Source organism: Chiloscyllium punctatum, chromosome 8 (genome assembly GCF_047496795.1).
Source record: "Chiloscyllium punctatum isolate Juve2018m chromosome 8, sChiPun1.3, whole genome shotgun sequence".
Lineage (NCBI taxonomy): Eukaryota > Metazoa > Chordata > Chondrichthyes > Orectolobiformes > Hemiscylliidae > Chiloscyllium > Chiloscyllium punctatum.
This window is the reverse complement of record NC_092746.1, coordinates 131,921,788-131,940,671: the sequence shown is the minus strand read 5'-3', so window position 1 is coordinate 131,940,671 and position 18,884 is coordinate 131,921,788. Positions and strand designations below refer to the sequence as shown.

At 47.9% G+C, this 18,884-nt stretch overlaps 1 protein-coding gene across 12 annotated transcripts in view; it reads right to left on the bottom strand.

The window, feature by feature from the left end:
* scrib (scribble planar cell polarity protein) overlaps positions 1 to 18,884 on the bottom strand; it is a 226,854-nt gene that overhangs the window by 173,155 nt on the left and 34,815 nt on the right. For all 12 annotated transcript variants that reach the window (XM_072576533.1, XM_072576538.1, XM_072576540.1 and 9 more), the window contains exons 2-6: positions 13,511 to 13,628; positions 9,507 to 9,585; positions 4,170 to 4,259; positions 2,503 to 2,559; positions 431 to 494 (exon numbers count right to left, since the gene is read on the bottom strand). In XM_072576533.1, coding sequence (XP_072432634.1) covers positions 431 to 494; positions 2,503 to 2,559; positions 4,170 to 4,259; positions 9,507 to 9,585; positions 13,511 to 13,628 — 408 coding nt within the window. The remainder of the gene's footprint in view (positions 1 to 430; positions 495 to 2,502; positions 2,560 to 4,169; positions 4,260 to 9,506; positions 9,586 to 13,510; positions 13,629 to 18,884) is intronic.

Genomic DNA, 18,884 nt, shown 5'->3' with positions numbered 1-18,884 from the left:
GAGACACGCATGAGAATTCCTAGAAGCAAGGCATTCCAACCGGAACTCAATCAACAAACACATTGACTTGGACCCCATTTATCACCCTCTGAGAAAAAGAATAGGAAATGACATCACCAACCCAAAGAAACCCAAACATATAAATAGAAAGCAGGAATTACCAACAGTGCTTCGCCTGGAGGCTAACCGAAGCTGTTACTGCGTATGGTGACGAAACTCTGAAAATGAACTTTCCAGCTCAGCGAACAAATCTACATCCAGAACCTCAACATGAGCTACACATCTTCTCAAAACTCATTGATAACGTGAGTTTGTTCCCGGACTACATGTTAAACATGGACTGTGGCGATATGTATGTGTACAGGCATGTGTACCCAGAAGGTCTAATACAGAGCTGGATGCCAGCAACTGAGACAAATCAATTCCTTACCAGCACTTCCAGTTCATTGCTACCAAGATCTAACTCCTCCAGCTTCACCAGGAAAGATAGGGACCTGCAGGACAAACAAAACATTCAGCACTCAGAACAGGGAATGGTGCCGTCGGCTTATCATAGCTGCTCTCTCAGGTAGACAGAGAATTGGTGGCGGCTTAACCTGAAGGCCACCATGCCACAGGAGAGGGGACAGCACTTCATAGTAACCTCAACCGCTGTGCGAATTGAATTCATGCTGTTGGTATCAGTCAGCATTACAAACCAGCCATCCAGCTTGATGAGCTAAATCTGTTCCTCATAACTATTAGAGACCCCAACATAGACAGCCGATACCCATGAGACCCTGGGGCAGAAAGTAGGAACACCTCAAGACACTCATACTGGAGATACCCCCACACACCCCGCGACAGGGAGCAGATACCCACTTTGGATCTATGGAATTCTCTGCCCAAGGAAGAAGTAGAGGCAGCTCCATTCAATATATTCCCCTCCCAGTTGGGTGGGTTGTTGATATGGTAGGGGCATTAAGGGTTATGGGGATAATGCAGGTAGGAGGAGCTATGGTAGATATGTCAGCCATGATCTTAATGAATAGCAGAGCAGGCTCAAAGGGCCAAATGGCCTACTCCTGCCTCTATTACTATGAAACTATGAATAAGGACGGGGTGGTAGAATCAGAAATCCTCAAATGACCTTTGCAAAGTAGTTGGATTTGTGTTTGAAGAGCCATAACCACCGGTGCTAGAGTCCAATACCAAGAAATGCATTCAGACTGAATAGCTACTTTTCATGGAGTCATACAGCACGGAACTTGACCTTTCAGCTGATACCCAGTCCATACTGACCATAACCCACCTGAACTAGCCCCAACTACCTACACCTGGCCCATATCCCTCCAAAACTTCCCTATTCATGAACTTATCCAAATGTCTTTTAAATGTTGTAATTGTTCCTGCATCCACCACTTCCTCTGGCAGTTCATTCCACACACGAACAACAAAAAGTTGTCTCTCATGCCCTTTTTTAATTCTTTTTCATCTCACCTTTAAAGTATGCTCCCTAGTCTTGAAATCCCCAATCCTAGGGAAAAGACACCTGCCGTTCACACTATCATGATTTTATAAACCTTTGAGGGCACCAGTATGGACACACTGGACTGAATGGCCTCATGCCCTCTATTCTAGGGGGAGAAGTAGGGGTCACAGTTTCAAGGCTGTCAGCAGGACAGAGAGGAGTGAGATGAGGAGAAACAGCTCGACTCAGTGTGGATCGGATTTGGAATGTGCTGCCTGGGAGAGTGGTGGAGGTGGATCTCCACAGAAAATTTGAAAAGAGAGCTGGGTATAATATTGGAAAGGGATGGAGTTAGAGAGCTACAGAGGTAGGACTGGAGAATGGGACTTGCTGGGGAGTTGTTTTGGAAACTAATACAGGTGCATTGGGTCAAAAGGCCTCCTCGTGAAATGTAAAATTCTCAGAATCGAACCTCACTCTTGCTTGACTAGAAACTCCTACAACTTCACAAGGCCCTTATAGATGCACAGGAGCTAACGTGCAGAACCAAGTCATTCTCCCAATGTCTGAGCTAATGCATCGCTGACTCACCAACAAAAGCCCCACTTTCTGAGCATTACACCCACATTGCCAGGGAGGTTGCTCTGCACAAATAAGCTGCTTAATTTGAATAAAGGACTGTATTTCACAAAGTACCTCTCTGTTTGTGAAGCTCTTTGGGATCAGTAGGGGAAAGGAATAATTCTATCAGCTGCACTCACCATGACAATAAACTAATCCCAATTAGTTGTAAGAAAAGGCATCTGCACACTGCTCATGTCAATGGCTCTCCCTGCAAACATTGAAGGGCTTGTTCATATGTGAAGGGGTCACAGCGTCGGCAGGATAGTGGGTAAGAACCTGAAAGGAGGTAACAGATTTTCACCCATTAACAGGGAAAGGCTGGACAAGCCAACATGTAGCAGTGAGCACTGAGACAGGCTGGCAATCCAGTGGGTGGGACAGGAAATCTTTATCTGAAAACAACTGCAAGTTATTTAAGAGCTACTCACGTTGGCAGTGCCTTCAACAGGTTCTCGCGAAGTTCCAGTGTCACCAGGTTGGCTAAGCTACAAAACAACAGACAAAGGAACAAGGTTTTCAACCTGAGTAAAGGTAACTGTGCCTGAAGACAGAGCTCACGAGTGTCCTGGGCGATTATGTTAAAAGGCAGGACAATGGAAATGCCATAAGAGACATTCAAAACAATTTATTAATAACTATCAGGAAAGAGTTTTCCAGTGATTGACAGACTCTGTGGCTAAATAGGGAAATTAAGATTTGAACTAAATTAAAAGCAGCACTAAATAAATCAGCAAAGACAATTGGTTGGCTAGAGATGGACAGACTTCCAAGAATACCAAACCAATTTCACAAAATATTCTTTCAACTTCCTTACCATCTTGAAGGAGAAGAGTAGCAGATATAAGGGAACATCACCATCTACAAGCTCTCCACCATTCTAACACTATCTGGAGTTTAAAATAATACCAGGTGATCTTATTGAACCATTGATCATCTTGAAGGAACTGTGAGGATGTTTCCTCTTGGAAAACTTGAGGGCACAGCTTAAAATCGAAAGGTCTCTTATTTAAATGGAGATGACAGTTTCTCTCTGAGGGTCACCAGTCTGGAGATTTCTCCTTACTGCACAGCACTGGACGCTACACTATCAAGATCTTTTTAGAAAGTTTTGAACAGGAGTCGAGCTTACTTGGAGATCAGGCAGGTAGTGGAATGAAATTACAGTTTTAAAAAAAGTTTTGTAATTTACACATGAAAGAAGTGAAACTATCATAGTATTCGAACAGATGAAAGACTCAACAATCAATCAATGTAGAATTTCAGTTACATCACACTGTAAACTTTTGCTATAAATTCTGTGCCTTACAATTGTGTGCTCCACACCACCTGATGAAGGAGCTTCACTCCGAAAGCTAGTACTTCCAATTAAACCTGTTGGACTATAACCTGGTGTTCAAGTCATGACTACAGTGAGATCAGCTGTGATCTTAACGGCATAGCTCAGGAGTCACATGACACCAGGTTATGGTCCAACGGGTTTATTTGAAACCTCAAGTTTTCGGAGCACTGCTCCTGCGTCAGGAGAGGTGAAGCACATAGGCACAGAATTTATAGGCAAAAAATTCAAAACATCACAAATGGTGTGAATGGAGTGTTGACAGGCTGAATAAGAAGTCTCCACAGGTTATTAAGTGTCAGATGGTGTGAGTAAAGTGTCAACAGCTGAATAACAAGCAAAGGGGATGACCTATAATCCAATTAAGTGAGGCAGAAAGAGCATTTTAAAAAAAAACAAATATAAGGTGGCGCTAGAAACAAACCAAATGACTGGAATAAGCTGACACGTGTAAGAGCGGCATGCTAATAGCATTGAAGATTGGAACAGTCTGAGGGACTAACTGGCCTGTTGCATGCTGATATCGTCTTATTGACTGGTAAGGTAGACACAGTGGCCCACCGAGAGGCTGATCCCTCTTCCGCAGGCCAATGTGGCTCTGTTGTAAGAGAGACAGACAGACAGACACATCATGACCATTCCTTCTCCTCCATCCGTGTCACAGAGAGCCTCTGACAAGGCTGCCTCAAATCCACCTCTCACAGTCTATCTTCAATACATTGCCACCTGTATTTGTCATCAAATCCTGCATTCACTTACTTCCCAATGTCATTTGGCAGAGACTGTAGGGAGACATCATTGAGGGAGAGGTGTGCGAGGATTCGGAGCTGAGTGAACCCATCAGGTAACCTGTAAGACAAACAACGTGAACAACAGGTGAAGGGGGGGGGGGGGGGGGAGATGTAGGGACAGGTGCTGGTTGCTGTGAGACAGATAGGCCTTTGATAATGAGTACTGGATTAGTGGTGCTGGAAGAGCACAGCAGTTCAGGCAGCATCCAACGAGCAGCGAAATCAACGTTTCGGGCAAAAGCCCTTCATCAGGAATAAAGGCAGTGAGCCTGAAGCGTGGAGAGATAAGCTAGAGGAGGGTGGGGGTGGGGAGAGAGTAGCATAGAGTACAATGGGTGAGTGGGGGAGGGGATGAAGGTGATAGGTCAGGGAGGAGAGGGTGGAGTGGATAGGTGGAAAAGGAGATAGGCAGGTAGGACAAGTCCAGACAAGTCATGGGGACAGTTACTGAGCTGGAAGTTTGAAACTAGGATGAGGTGGGGGAAGGGGAGATGAGGAAACTGTTGAAGTCCACATTGATGCCCTGGGGTTCAAGTGTTCCGAGGCGAAAGAGGAGGCGTTCTTCCTCCAGGCGTCTGGTGGTGAGGGAGCGGCTGTGAAGGAGGCCCAGGACCTCCATGTCCTCGGCAGAGTGGGAGGGGGAGTTGAAATGTTGGGCCACGGGGCGGTTTGGTTGATTGGTGCGGGTGTCTCGGAGATGTTCCCTAAAGCGCTCTGCTAGGAGGCGCCCAGTCTCCCCAATGTAGAGGAGACCACATCGGGAACAACGGATACAATAAATGATATTGGTGGATGTGCAGATGAAACTTTGATGGATGTGGAAGGCTCCTTTAGGACCTTGGATAGAGGTGAGGGAGGAGGTGTGGGCACAGGTTTTACAGTTCCTGCGGTGGCAGGGGAAAGTGCCAGAATGGGAGGGTGGGTCGTAGGGGGGTGTGGACCTGACCAGGTAGTCACGGAGGGAACGGTCTTTGCGGAAGGCGGAAAGGGGTGGGGAGGGAAATATATACCTGGTGGTGGGGTCTTTTTGGAGGTGGCGGAAATGTCGGTGGATGATTTGGTTGATGCTAAGGTTTGTAGGGTGGAAGGTGAGCACCAGGGGCGTTCTGTCCTTGTTACGGTTGGAGGGGTGGGGTCTGAGGGCGGAGGTGCGGGATGTGGACGAGATGCATTGGAGGGCATCTTTAACCACGTGGGAAGGGAAATTGCGGTCTCTAAAGGAGGAGGCCATCTGGTGTGTCCTATGGTGGAACTGGTCCTCCTGGGAGCAGATACGGCAGAGGCGGAGAAATTGGGAATACGGGATGGTATTTTTGCAAGAGATAGGGTGGGAAGAGGTGTAATCCAGGTAGCTATGGGAGTCAGTGGGTTTGTAAAAAATGTCAGTGTCAAGTCGGTCGTCACTAATGGAGATGGAGAGGTCCAGGAAGGGGAGCGAGGTGTCAGAGATAGTCCAGGTAAATTTAAGGTCACGGTGGAATGTGTTGGTGAAGTTGATGAATTGCTCAACCTCCTCGCGGGAGCACGAGGTGGCGCCAATGCAGTCATCAATGTAGCGGAGGAAGAGGTGGGGAGTGGTGCCGGTGTAATTACGGAAGATCAACTGTTCGACATAGCCAACAAAGAGACAGGCATAGCTGGGGCCCATACGTGTGCCCATGGCTACGCCTTTGGTCTGGAGGAAGTGGGAGGACTCAAAGGAGAAATTGTTAAGGGTGAGGACCAGTTCGGCCAAACGAATGAGAGTGTCAGTGGAAGGGTACTGTTGGGGACGTCTGGAGAGGGAAAAACGGAGGGCTTGGAGGCCCTGGTCATGGCGAATGGAGGTGTAGAGGGATTGGATAAACTGTAAAACCTGTGCCCACACCTCCTCCCTCACCTCTATCCAAGGCCCTAAAGGAGCCTTCCACATCCATCAAAGTTTCACCTGCACATCCACCAATATCATTTATTGTATCCGTTGCTCCCGATGTGGTCTCCTCTACATTGGGGAGACTGGGCGCCTCCTAGCAGAGCGCTTTAGGGAACATCTCCGAGACACCCGCACCAATCAACCAAACCGCCCCGTGGCCCAACATTTCTACTCCCCCTCCCACTCTGCCGAGGACATGGAGGTCCTGGGCCTCCTTCACCGCCGCTCCCTCACCACCAGACGCCTCGAGGAAGAACGCCTCCTCTTCCGCCTCGGAACACTTCAACCCCAGGGCATCAATGTGGACTTCAACAGCTTCCTCATTTCCCCTTCCCCCACCTCATCCTAGTTTCAAACTTCCAGCTCAGTTACTGTCTCCTTGACTTGTCCGACCTGCCTATCTTCTTTTCCACCTATCCACTCCACCCTCTCCTCCCTGACCTATCACCTTCATGCCCTCCCCCACTCACCCATTGTACTCTATGCTACTCTCTCCCCACCCCCACCCCCACCCTCCTCTAGCTTATCTCTCCACGCTTCAGGCTCACTGCCTTTATTCCTGATGAAGGGCTTTTGCCTGAAACGCCGATTTCGCTGCTCGTTGGATGCTGCCTGAACTGCTGTGCTCTTCCAGCACCACTAATCCAGTATTTGATTTTCAGCATCTGCAGTCATTGTTTTTACCTTTGATAATGAGGTTGAGGGTTGAGATTGCAAAATGGAGTTCAAACCATAACCCGAATAGCCATAACCTCATTGAATTCTCTTTTGAGAAAATGCCAAGCAGGTTAGGTCGCTACTCGTAGAGTCAAAGAGATGTACAGCACAGAAATACCCTTCGGTCCAACCCGTCCATGCCGACCAGATATCCCAACCCAATCTAGTCCCACCTGCCACACCCGGCCCATATCCCTCCAAACCCTTCCTATTCATATACCCATCCAAATGCCTCTTAAATGTTGCAATTGTACCAGCCTCCACCACATCCTCTGGCAGCTCATTCCATACACGTACCACCCTCTGCATGAAAAAGTTGCCCCTTTTGGTCTCTTTTATATCTTTACCCTCTCACTCTAAACCTATGCCCTCTAGTTCTTGACTCCTTGACCCCACTTTGCCTATTTATCCTATCCATGCCCCTCATGATTTGGTAAATCTCTATAAGGTCACCTCTCAGCGTCCTACACTCCAGGGAAAACAGCCCCAGCCTGTTCAGCCTCTCCCTGTAGCTCAGATCCTCCAACCCTGGCAACATCCTTGTAAATCTTTTCTAAACCCTTTCAAGTTTCACAACATCTTTCTGACAGGAAGGAGACCAGAATTGCATGCAATATTCCAACAGTGGCCTAACCAATGCCCTGTACAGCCACAAATGACCTCCCAACTCCTGTACTAAATACTCTGACCAATAAAGGAAAGCATACCAAACGCCTTCTTCACTATCCTATCTACCTGCGACTCCACTTTCAAGGAGCTATGAACAAAGGTCTCTTTGTTCAGCAACACTCCTGAGGACAATACCATCAAGTGTATAAGTCCTGCTAAGATTTTCTTTCCCAAAATGCAGGACCTCGCATTTATCTAAATTAAACTCCATCTGCCCATTGGCCCTCTGATCTGAGGTAACCTTCTTCGCTGTTCACTACACCTTGAATTTTGGTGCCATCTGTAAACTAACTATACCTCTTATGCTCACATCCAAATCATTTATATAAATGATCAAAAGTAGTGGACCCAGCACCGATCCTTGTGGCACTCCACTGGTCACAGGCCTCCAGTCTGAACAGCAACCCTCTACCACCACCCTCTGTCTTCTAACTTTGAGCCAGTTCTGTATCCAAATGGCTAGTTCACCCTGTATTCCATGAGATCTAACCTTGTTAACCAGTCTCCCATGGGAACTTTGCCGAATGCCTTACTGAAGTCCATATAGATCATATCTACCACCTGCCCTCATCAATCTTCTTTGATGCTTCTTCAAAAACCTCAATCAAGTTTGTGAGACACGATCTCCTCCCTGGAGTTTCGAAGAAAGAGGGATGATGTCATTGAAACATAGAGGATCCTGAAGGGGCTCGACAGGGTCAATGCGGAGAGGATCTTCCCCTTCACGGGGCTTTCTAAGATTGGAGGGCATAGTCTCAGAATAAAGAGGCACTAAAGGGACTGAGCTAAGAAGGAATTTCTTCTCTCACAGAGTTAAGAGTCTTGCCAAAGAGAGCTGGGAGGCACACAGTCCTTGTGTATATCTCAGGCTGAAATAGATAGATTCGGGATCTGTCAGGGAATTAATGGTTACAGGGAAAGAGTAGGAGAGTGGACCTGGAGAGAGTTGGATCAGCCACGATCCTATTGAACGGTGCAGCAGACTCAAACGGCCAAGTGGCCTATGCCAGCACCACAGCCAGACTACACGCATCCTCCAAGATTCATTCCCCATTCCTCTTACTCCCGCCAGACAGACTCCTTACTGAACACATGATGAGACACACCCACACCTGCACAGTGCCAATGGACAAATGGTCCCTCACCCAGTCCTCCAGGAACCCTGAGAGACAGAGACCCCCAAACCCCACCAAGGACTCAAATAAAGAGGAACTTCTTCACCCAGAGAATGGAAAGCCTGTGGAATTTACTACCACAGAAAGGAATCAAGGCTGAAACATTATACATTTTTAAATTTTTTTCCTGGAGCATAGGAGGCTGAGGGGTGACCTTACCGATGTTTGGAAAATCACGAGGAACATGGATAGGGTGAAAAGCCAAGGTCGTCACCCCAGGGTAAGGGAGTCCATAACAATATGTTCAAGGTAAGAGGAAAAAGATTTAAAAGGGTCCTGAACAGCAAGTTTTTCCACACAGAGGGTGACTTGTATGTGAAATGAACTGCCTGAGGAAGTGCTAGGTGCAGGTACAGTTACCACATTTAAATGACGTTTGGGTAGGTAAATAAAAAGGAAAGGTTTAGAGGGATTTAGGCCAAACACCTACAAATGGTGTGAAATATATTTTTTAAAAAAAGGAAGAAGGGCTCATGCCCAAAATGTCGATTCTCCTGCTCCTTGGATGCTGCCTGACCTACTGTGCTTTTCCAGCAACACATTTTCACCTACAGATGAGACCAGTTTAGTTTGGGACAGTTGATTGGCATAGACCAGTGAGAGGAAAGGGTCTGTTTCTGTGCAGTATAACTATAATTTCAAGGAGGAATTTGATACAGCATTTGGGACTACAAGGGTTAAAGGGCATGGGGAAAAAGCAGGATCAGGGTTTGGATATTGGATGATCAGTCATGATGATACTGAATCGTACAGCAGGCTCGAGGGGCTGAATGGCCTACTCTTACTTTCTAGGTCTCTGAGCCTTTGATGATTCTGGAACATGTCACTGTACCTGGAAAGGGGGTTCCCACTGAAATCAGCTATTTCTAGAGACTTGCAGAATTTAATACTTTCAGGAATCTCAGGGATATCTGTGGAGACAAAAGAAACAAAAAGCTCACAACATTGTTATCTGTCCCAAAGGAGGGTTACAACCGAAACATCAATATCTCCACCTCCTGATGCTGCCTGCCTTGCTGTGTTCCCCCAGCCTCCTGCCTGGCTCACTGGGTTCCTCCAGCCTCCTGCCTGTCCCTCCTGATGCTGCCTGCCTTGCTGTGTTCCTCCAGCCTCCTACCTGTCCCTCCTGATGCTGCCTGGCTCACTGGGTTCCCCCAGCCTCCTGCCTGTCCCTCCTGATGCTGCCTGGCTGGCTGGGTTCCCCCAGCCTCCTACCTGTCCCTCCTGATGCTGCCTGGCTGGCTGGGTTCCCCCAGCCTCCTGCCTATCCCTCCTGATGCTGCCTGGCTGGCTGGGTTCCCCCAGCCTCCTACCTGTCCCTCCTGATGCTGCCTGGCTGGCTGGGTTCCCCCAGCCTCCTGCCTGTCCCTCCTGATGCTGCCTGGCTGGCTGGGTTCCCCCAGCCTCCTACCTGTCCCTCCTGATGCTGCCTGCCTTGCTGTGTTCCCCCAGCCTCCTGCCAGTCCCTCCTGATGCTGCCTGGCTGGCTGGGTTCCCCCAGCCTCCTACCTGTCCCTCCTGATGCTGCCTGGCTGGCTGGGTTCCCCCAGCCTCCTACCTGTCCCTCCTGATGCTGCCTGCCTTGCTGTGTTCCCCCAGCCTCCTACCAGTCCCCCCTGATGCTGCCTGCCTTGCTGTGTTTCCCCAGCCTCCTGCCTGTCCCTCCTGATGCTGCCTGCCTTGCTGTGTTCCCCCAGCCTCCTGCCTGTCCCTCCTGATGCTGCCTGCCTTGCTGTGTTCCCCCAGCCTCCTGCCTGTCCCTCCTGATGCTGCCTGCCTTGCTGTGTTCCCCCAGCCTCCTGCCTGTCCCTCCTGATGCTGCCTGGCTCGCTGTGTTCCCCCAGCCTCCTGCCTGTCCCTCCTGATGCTGCCTGCCTTGCTGTGTTCCCCCAGCCTCCTGCCTGTCCCTCCTGATGCTGCCTGCCTTGCTGTGTTCCCCCAGCCTCCTGCCTGTCCCTCCTGATGCTGCCTGCCTTGCTGTGTTCCCCCAGCCTCCTGCCTGTCCCTCCTGATGCTGCCTGCCTTGCTGTGTTCCCCCAGCCTCCTGCCTGTCCCTCCTGATGCTGCCTGCCTTGCTGTGTTCCCCCAGCCTCCTGCCTGTCCCTCCTGATGCTGCCTGCCTTGCTGTGTTCCCCCAGCCTCCTACCTGTCTATTTTGGATTCCAGCATCTGCAGGCTTTCAGTCTGCCAAACTCTCCCACAGTTAGAAAATCATAATAGAAAAATAATTTAAAAGTCAACATAGCTTCATAAAAAGGAAATCACGTCCTCTATGAAAATAAGAAACAAGGTGGATCAAAGGCAACCTTTCGATGTGGTGCACCTGGCTTTCCTAAAGGTACCTGATAAATATCACTGTAATGGTCAGGAGATCGCACACTCACTAACTAGTTCCAGGACAGCCACAACAGCGTCTACCTCAAAGGTAGGGGCAATTGCCCGGGTACAAAAAAGGACAAAACCAACCCATGCAAATTTGCCCCACCAGTCTCCTCTCCATCAGTAAGGTGATGGAAGGTGCCATTAACAACGCTACCAAGCAGCACCAGCTGCATCTGTAAAGGGAGAAACAGAGTTCATGTTTCTAGTCCACTATGACTTGTTAGAGATCAGTCATCTCAGCTCCAGGACATCTCTGCAGGAGTCCCTCAGGGTAGTGTCCTCGGCCCAACCATCTGCAGCTGCTTCATCAATGAACTTCCCTCTGTCATAAGGTCAGAAGTGGGGATGTTCGTCGATGATTGCACAGTGCTCAGCACCATTCGCCACTCTTTAAACATTGTGGGTCATATTCAGGTCTGAGCTGATGTACAACATGCAATACTTGCACCACACAAGAGTCAGGCAATGACTATCTCCGACAAGAGAATCTAATCACCGTCCACTGACATTCAAAGGCATTACCATCACTGAATGCGTTCCCCCCACCCCAATTATTAACATCTTTGAGGTTACCACTGACCAGAAACTGAACCAGGCGAGCTGTATAAACACGGAGGCTACAAGAGCAGCTCAGAGATGTGGCGTACGTTAGACCATAAAAAGTAAGACCAGAAGTGGGTTCGTTCCACCATTCAGAGATCATGGCTGACCTGATCGTCCTCAACTCCTCTTTCCTGTCTTTCTCCATAACCCTCGATTCCCTTACTGATTAAAAATCTCTCTCAGGCTTGAATATACTTAATTATTCAGCCTCGGCTATCCTCTACAGTAAAGAGTTCCACAGATTCATCATTTTCAGAAAGAAGAAATTCCTGATCTCTGACTTAAGTGGGTGACCGCTTGTGGGAGAGTTGAGGACCAATTGCCTTAATTTCTAAAGGGGTAAAAATCTTTCCACAGATTCCCTTTCAAGTCCCACATGAACCATTTTTGTTTCAGTAAAGTCATCCATAATTCATTCATACTTCAATGAGTACTGGCCCAAGTATTCAATCTCTCCTCGAAAGACAATACCTCAAACAGCTAACCCACCTAAATGGTCAAAGCTTGTCCACTACCTACAAGACACAAGGAGTACAGACCAACAGGGAAAGGTGGAGCAACATGGTGAGGAAAGGATCAAATCAATGGACCGGTCAGTAAGGATACTCGCTGAGAAAGGTGGGAGGTGAAGTCCATATAGGAAGAGATAAGAAACATCAAGAGGCAGGACATGGTGGGAATGCCAAGAGGCTCTCAAGCACTAGTGATGATATAATGGAAGACACTAAACAAGAAACCAGAGGTACACACAGTGAGGGTATGTCCTGTAACCACATGCGAGCCTAAGTGACAATCAGTATGGATAAACCAAGCTAGCAAGGATATTGTGGAAGAGGATTGACTGGAGTGCGAGAGATCATTTGTTTATACAAAAACAGTGAGGAACCAACCAGAGAACAGGCTATTCCAGACTTGCTACTGTGCAATGAGAAAGGATCAATTAACAGCCTTAGTGTATGGGGTCCCCTGGGGAAGCAAGACAATAATACAATAGAATTCTTCACCACGGTGGATGGGAAGAGGATGAACCCAAAACCAGGATCCTTGACCTCAATAAAGGGAACGATGAGAATATAAAGCAAAACCTGGCAAGAAAGGATTGGGGAACATCACTGAACAATCAATGGGGGAACAGGCACATAAACCACACAATTATTCATTTCTGACAATGCATTACGAATAGATTAACCATGATTTTGGATCCAAACAGGAGATGGATAAAAATTACACAAAAAAGCAGAGATTAGGACCAATGGAGCAGCAGGAAACACTGGCCCCCAACAGGACAATGCCAGCCCAAGGTGCGACCCCCCCCCCGACGGGACAGTGCGCGCGCAAGTCCCCCCCCCCCCCCCCCTCCCCCCGACAGGACACTGCGTGCGCACGTCCCCCCGACAGGACAATGCACACACCTATACCCCCGACAGGACAGTGGACCCCCACAAACTCCTACCCCTGTTGCTCCACCATCATCCCCTCCACCCGTAGCACCAATGTTTTTTGACGGTTTGCATGCTTGTGCACAGATGTTATAGAAAGCGGTAAGAGGTTTAACTAGTGGAGTGAAATGTCAACCATTAGTTGTTCATCTGCAGTCAGAAACTATTTATATGTAATGAATATTCATTAAGTACAGAAACCTGATCTGTGTTTCCTGTTCACCTGGATCTGAATTTGCCTTTGATAAAATCTTTAAGTTTTATGATAACTCATGGATAGTGAGGCTCGATATCCAGCATGCTATCCCAATGAGATGTCGTGACACTCCCCTACTGGCACATGTGCACACATGCAATCACAGAGGGGCACGCGCGCGCGCACACACACACACACACACACACTCAGACTTACCATTGCGAGAGATGTCGAGCTCAACAAGTTGCATGAAGTTAGCAACCTCTGGAGGCAGTCTCTGGATCTCATTATCACTGAGTCCCAGCTTGCGCAGGTTTAACAACCTGAAAAATGGCTACAAGACAAACAAACAGAATCTCAATTGTTAGAGCACAAAGAGGTAATTCAGCTCATCACGTCTGGGTCAACTTGCCATTATTCATTTATTGGCTTTCTTCGGTCTTCTGCCTACAGCAATGCCCATGTGATATTTTCAAATCATCTAAATCCCTGGTGAATGCATCAATTGAACCTGTGCCTACACAAGCAGTGTAAGTCAGACCCCAACCCGCGGAGTCCAACCCTGTCAAGTGAGAGGTTGTCCATTTTGGAAGGACAAATAAGAACGCGGAATACAGGGTTAACGGTAGGGTTCTTAGTAAGGTGGAGGAGCAGAGGGATCTTGGGGTCTATGCTCATAGATCTTTGAAAGTTGCCACTCAGGTGGATAGAGCCTATGGTGTATTAGCGTTCATTAGCAGAGGGATTGAATTCAAGAGTCATGAGGTGATGTTGCAGCTGTACAGGACCTTGGTAAGGCCACATTTGGAGTACTGTGTGCAGTTCTGGTCACCTCATTTGGATAGGTACATGGATGGGTGCTTAAGCTAGGACAAATGTTCGGCACAACATCGTGGGCCGAAGGGCCTGTTCTGTGCTGTATTGTTCTATGTTCTATGATACAAATTGTTTCCTCCAATCAGTTTCCTGAACCTTACACCCGCTTCCTTTCTCTTTTTCACCAAACATTCTACACCTCTCATCATCCCAGGTTCCTGAATCTTGCCATATTTATCTTTCATTGTCACAGGTCTGGAACTCTGATCACCCTTAAAATACACTCACGTATCGAATGTAGATTTACCCTCAAACAGCCATCCCCAATCTAACTTCTCCAGTCCCTGCCATAAAATATTGTAATTTGTCTCCCCCCAATTTAGCACTTTCACACAAGAAATGTCCTTTTCCAAACCCATCTTAAAACTTATGGAATTAAAATCACTGTTCCCAAAATGCTTCCGCCACTGCAATATCCATCACCTGACCAGGCTCATTCCCCAATACAAGGTCTAGCATGGCCCCTTCCCTCATTGGACTATCCACATACTGTTTGAAGAAACCCTCCTGGATACACTGAACAAATTCTTCTCTGTATAAGCCGCGGACACTAAAGGAATCCCAGTCAGTGTTGGGAAAGTTAAAACCACCCAACTGCAGCAACCCTGTTGTCTTTCCACCTGTTTACATATCGGGTCCTCTCTGTCCCACTGGTTACTGGGAGCCTGTAGTATAAGCCCATCACAGTGACTGAACCTTCCTTATTCCCGAGTTCGATCCTGATGGTCTCGCTGGATGATCCCTCCAAGACGTCCCCCCTCTCAGTGTAGGTGGGACATTCTCCTCAATCAGTCATGTAACTCCCCTAACCCTCTCTACATCCCCCTCTATCACACCCGAAACGTTGAGCTGTTGGTTCTGTACTGATTACAACATCATAGTTCCACTATTATTCCAGGCTCTAAGCTCGAGTCCCACCATGTTCATTGCCCCACACACACACACACACACACGCCTCCTGAGTGGCACCAGGAAACCTCCCTGCCAGGATGTTGCTGACCCCTCATGTTTAGGTGCAACCCATCCTTCATCAGGGCTTTTGCCCGAAACGTCGATTTCGAAGCTCCTTGGGTGCTGCCTGAACTGCTGTGCTCTTCCAGCACCACTAATCCAGAATCTGGTTTCCAGCATCTGCAGTCAGTGTTTTTACCCCAACAGTGTTATCTCCCTATTTCTGGCTTCACTAGCATGTGGCTCAGGGATTAATTCCAAGATTACAACTCTGTCCTGCTTTTCAACTTTCCATCTCTCTCCCTCAATTCCCTTTCTGCCTATGTTCATCACGCCAATATTGACCACAACCTCTGGCTGCTCACCATCCCCTTTCAGAATAGCCAGGGCTTGCTCAGAGACATCCTTGACCCCGGGGAAAAAAAGTGTCTAAGGTATGAGCAGGTAGAGAAAGGGTTAAGTTGTGGGTTAAAGTAAAAAAGGCTCAGCTAGCATGACTCTGACTAGATAAGAACTTGCAGTAAACAATGAGGTGCTGGAGGCAAGGGTAGTGGGTTAATTAGGTGAAAAGCATCCATTATGTGAAGCCAGTTAACAAGGTGAGGAACATCCACTGTGTGATGCCAGATGGCTTAATCTTTACTGTTGATGCTCACTGATTGTAATGGTCACCCAATCAATACAGATGTTGCCTTATTTGAAAGCTGCTCTCTGTAAGTGACTATATAATTCCTGAAGAATATGCTGTTCAAGAGTATACCGTGAACTCACGTTTCTGTGCACATGGGCAATCGTTCTCTCTCCCTCCAGTACCCAGAATAAAGATGAAGGAGGTAAAACTATATGGTGTCCCTGAAAGTTTGCTTCGACTGGTACAGGGATAGGGGAACGGGACAGCACTGGAACCACGGAAGCACACCCTGGAGTCTTGCTTGTGGAGACAAATGCCTAGCTGTGTCCTTGACTACAGAGTCCCCTATCAGGACAGTTTATGTACACTTCCACCCTCACTGCTGTACAACAGAACCAATCACGAAGTGCTTCGAGAGGGTCTACAACTGGATCCTCAGCTTCCTGACTCTCAGACCGCAATCAGTGAGGATAGACAACAGGACCTCCCCCACAATAACCCTCAACACTGCAGCCCCCCAAGGATGTGCTCTCAGCCCCTGACTGTACTCCCTGTACACCGTGTAGCCAAATTCCAAACAAACGCGATCTACACATTCACTGACAACACCACAGCGTCGGGACGGATATCTAACAGTGATGAGGCAGAATACAGGGGGGATGGGGGATTTGGTGACATGGTGCAATGAGAACAACCCACTCTCTCAATGTCAGCAAAACTAAACAACTGATCATTGACTTCAGGAAGGGAGGAGGAGGACATACCCCCATCTACATCAACGGAGTGGAGGTTGAGAGGGTGGACAGGGTCAACTTCCTCAGAGTGATGATAACTGACAGCCCGTCCTGGTCTTCCCACGTAGATGTGACGGTGAAGAAGGTACAACAACACCTCTTCCTCCTCGGACAGCTCAGGAAATTCAGCGTGTCCATAAGGACCCTCACCAACTTCTCCAGGTACACCACTGAGAGCAGACTGTCCAGGTGGATAACAGCCTGGAACGGTAACTGTAAGAAACTATAGAAGGTGGTGTGCACAGCCCAGACCATCACAGAGGCCAACCTTCCATCCATGGACTCCATTTACACGGCTCACTGCCGCGGAAAGGCTACCAACATCGTCAAAGACCCATCCCACCCCGGGAATGATCTCCTACACCCTCTTCCATCAGGCAGAAGGTACAGAAACCTGAACACACGCACCAACAGGTTCAGGAACAGCTTCGTCCTCTCCGTTATTAGACTGATTAGACTTTTGGGCAGCATGGTGGCTCAGTGGTTAGCACCCTGGTTCAATTCCAGCCTCGGGCGACTGTCTGCGTGGGTTTCTTCCCTTAATCCAAAGACATGTAGGTTTGGTGAACTGGCTATGCTAATTTATCCAGAGTGTTTGGGGATGTGTAGGTTCGGTTCATTAGTCAGAGGTAAATGCAGAGAAATGGGGAAATATGGTTAGATGGGTTACTCTTTGGAGGGTCAGTGCAGTGTTGTTGGGCTGAAGGGCCTGTTTCCACACTGTAGGGATTCTATGGTGAATGGACTGTCTACCCTCAAATAATGTAAGGTAAAAACAATGACTGCAGATGCTGAAAATCAAATGCTGACCTTGCGAACATTGATCCCACCTAGTGCACGCCCTGTGCAAAGTAACCTGTCTACCTCCATCTCAATCTTTTTGATCTGAATATCCTTGATTATTGAACTGCCTAGATTGCTCAAAGTTTTTCACAGTACTTTGGTACCTGTGCCAATAAATCGATCAATCAGGGTGCCAGTGATCTGGCTGTCCCTCTAATGCAGCCTAAACAGCATACTGATTCGAGTGTGGAATGGTCACAGGGGACTCCTGTACTATCGGTCTGTCTGCCTGAACCTTTGGTGGGACCACATCCCTGAAACTATTTCTTCATTCAGTCAGGAGACGTGGGCATCTCTGGTCTGGACAGCATTTATTGCCCGTCCCTAATTGCCCTGAGGGCAGTTAAGTCATCTATATTGCTGAGATTCTGGAGTTACATGTAGGCCAGACCAGGTAAGGATGACAATTTCCTTCCCAGAAGGACATAGTGACCCAGATAGGCTCCTCCAACAATCAACAATGGATTCATGGTTCAGCATTAGACTCTTACTTCCAGACTCCTCATTAAATTCAAATTCAACCATCTGCCATGGTAGGATTTGAACCTGAGTCTCCAGAACATTTGCTGAGTTTCATACTCTAGTAATAATATCACCAAGCCTCTGCCTCTCCAACTCCAATCTATAAAGCTTTCGGCTTTCTATATGCTCCTCAGTGAGTCCAAGTGGTGGGCAAGTTGTTAGAGAGAATCCTGAGGGATAGGATGTACGTGTATTTGGAAAGGCAAGGACTGATTAGGAATAGTCAGCATGGCTTTGTGCATGAGAAATCATGTCTCACAAACTTGATTGAGTGTTTTGAGGAAGTAACAAAGAGGATTGATGAGGGCAGAGCTGTAGATGTGATCAATATTGACTTCAGTAAGGTGTTCGACAAGGTTCCCCATGGGAGACTGATTAGCAAGGTTAGATCTCATGGAATACAGGAAAAACTAGCCATTTGGATACAGAACTGGCTCAAATGTAGTAAGACAGAGGGTGATGGTGGAGGGTTGTTTTTCAGACTGGAGGCCTGTGACCAGTGGAGTGCCACAAGGATCGGTGCTGGGTCCTCTACTTTTTGTCATTTACATAAATGATTTGGATGTGAGCATAAGAGGTACAGTTAGTAAGTTTGCAGATGACACCAAAATTGGAGGTTCAGTGGACAGGGAAGAGGGTTACCTCAGATTACAACAGGATCTGGACCAGATGGGCCAATGGGCTGAGAAGTGGCAGATGGAGTTTAATTCAGATAAATGTGAGGTGCTGCATTTTGGGAAAGCAAATCTTAGCAGGACTTATACACTTAATGGTAAGGTCCTAGCGAGTGTTGCTGAACAAAAAGACCTTGGAGTGCAGGTTCATAGCTCCTTGAAAGTGGAGTCGCAGGTAGATAGGATAGTGAAGGCGGTGTTTGGTTTGGAAGGATATGGGCCGGATGCTGGCAGGTGGGACTAGATTGAGTTGGGATATCTGGCTGGCATGGATGGGTTGGACTGAAGGGTCTGTTTCT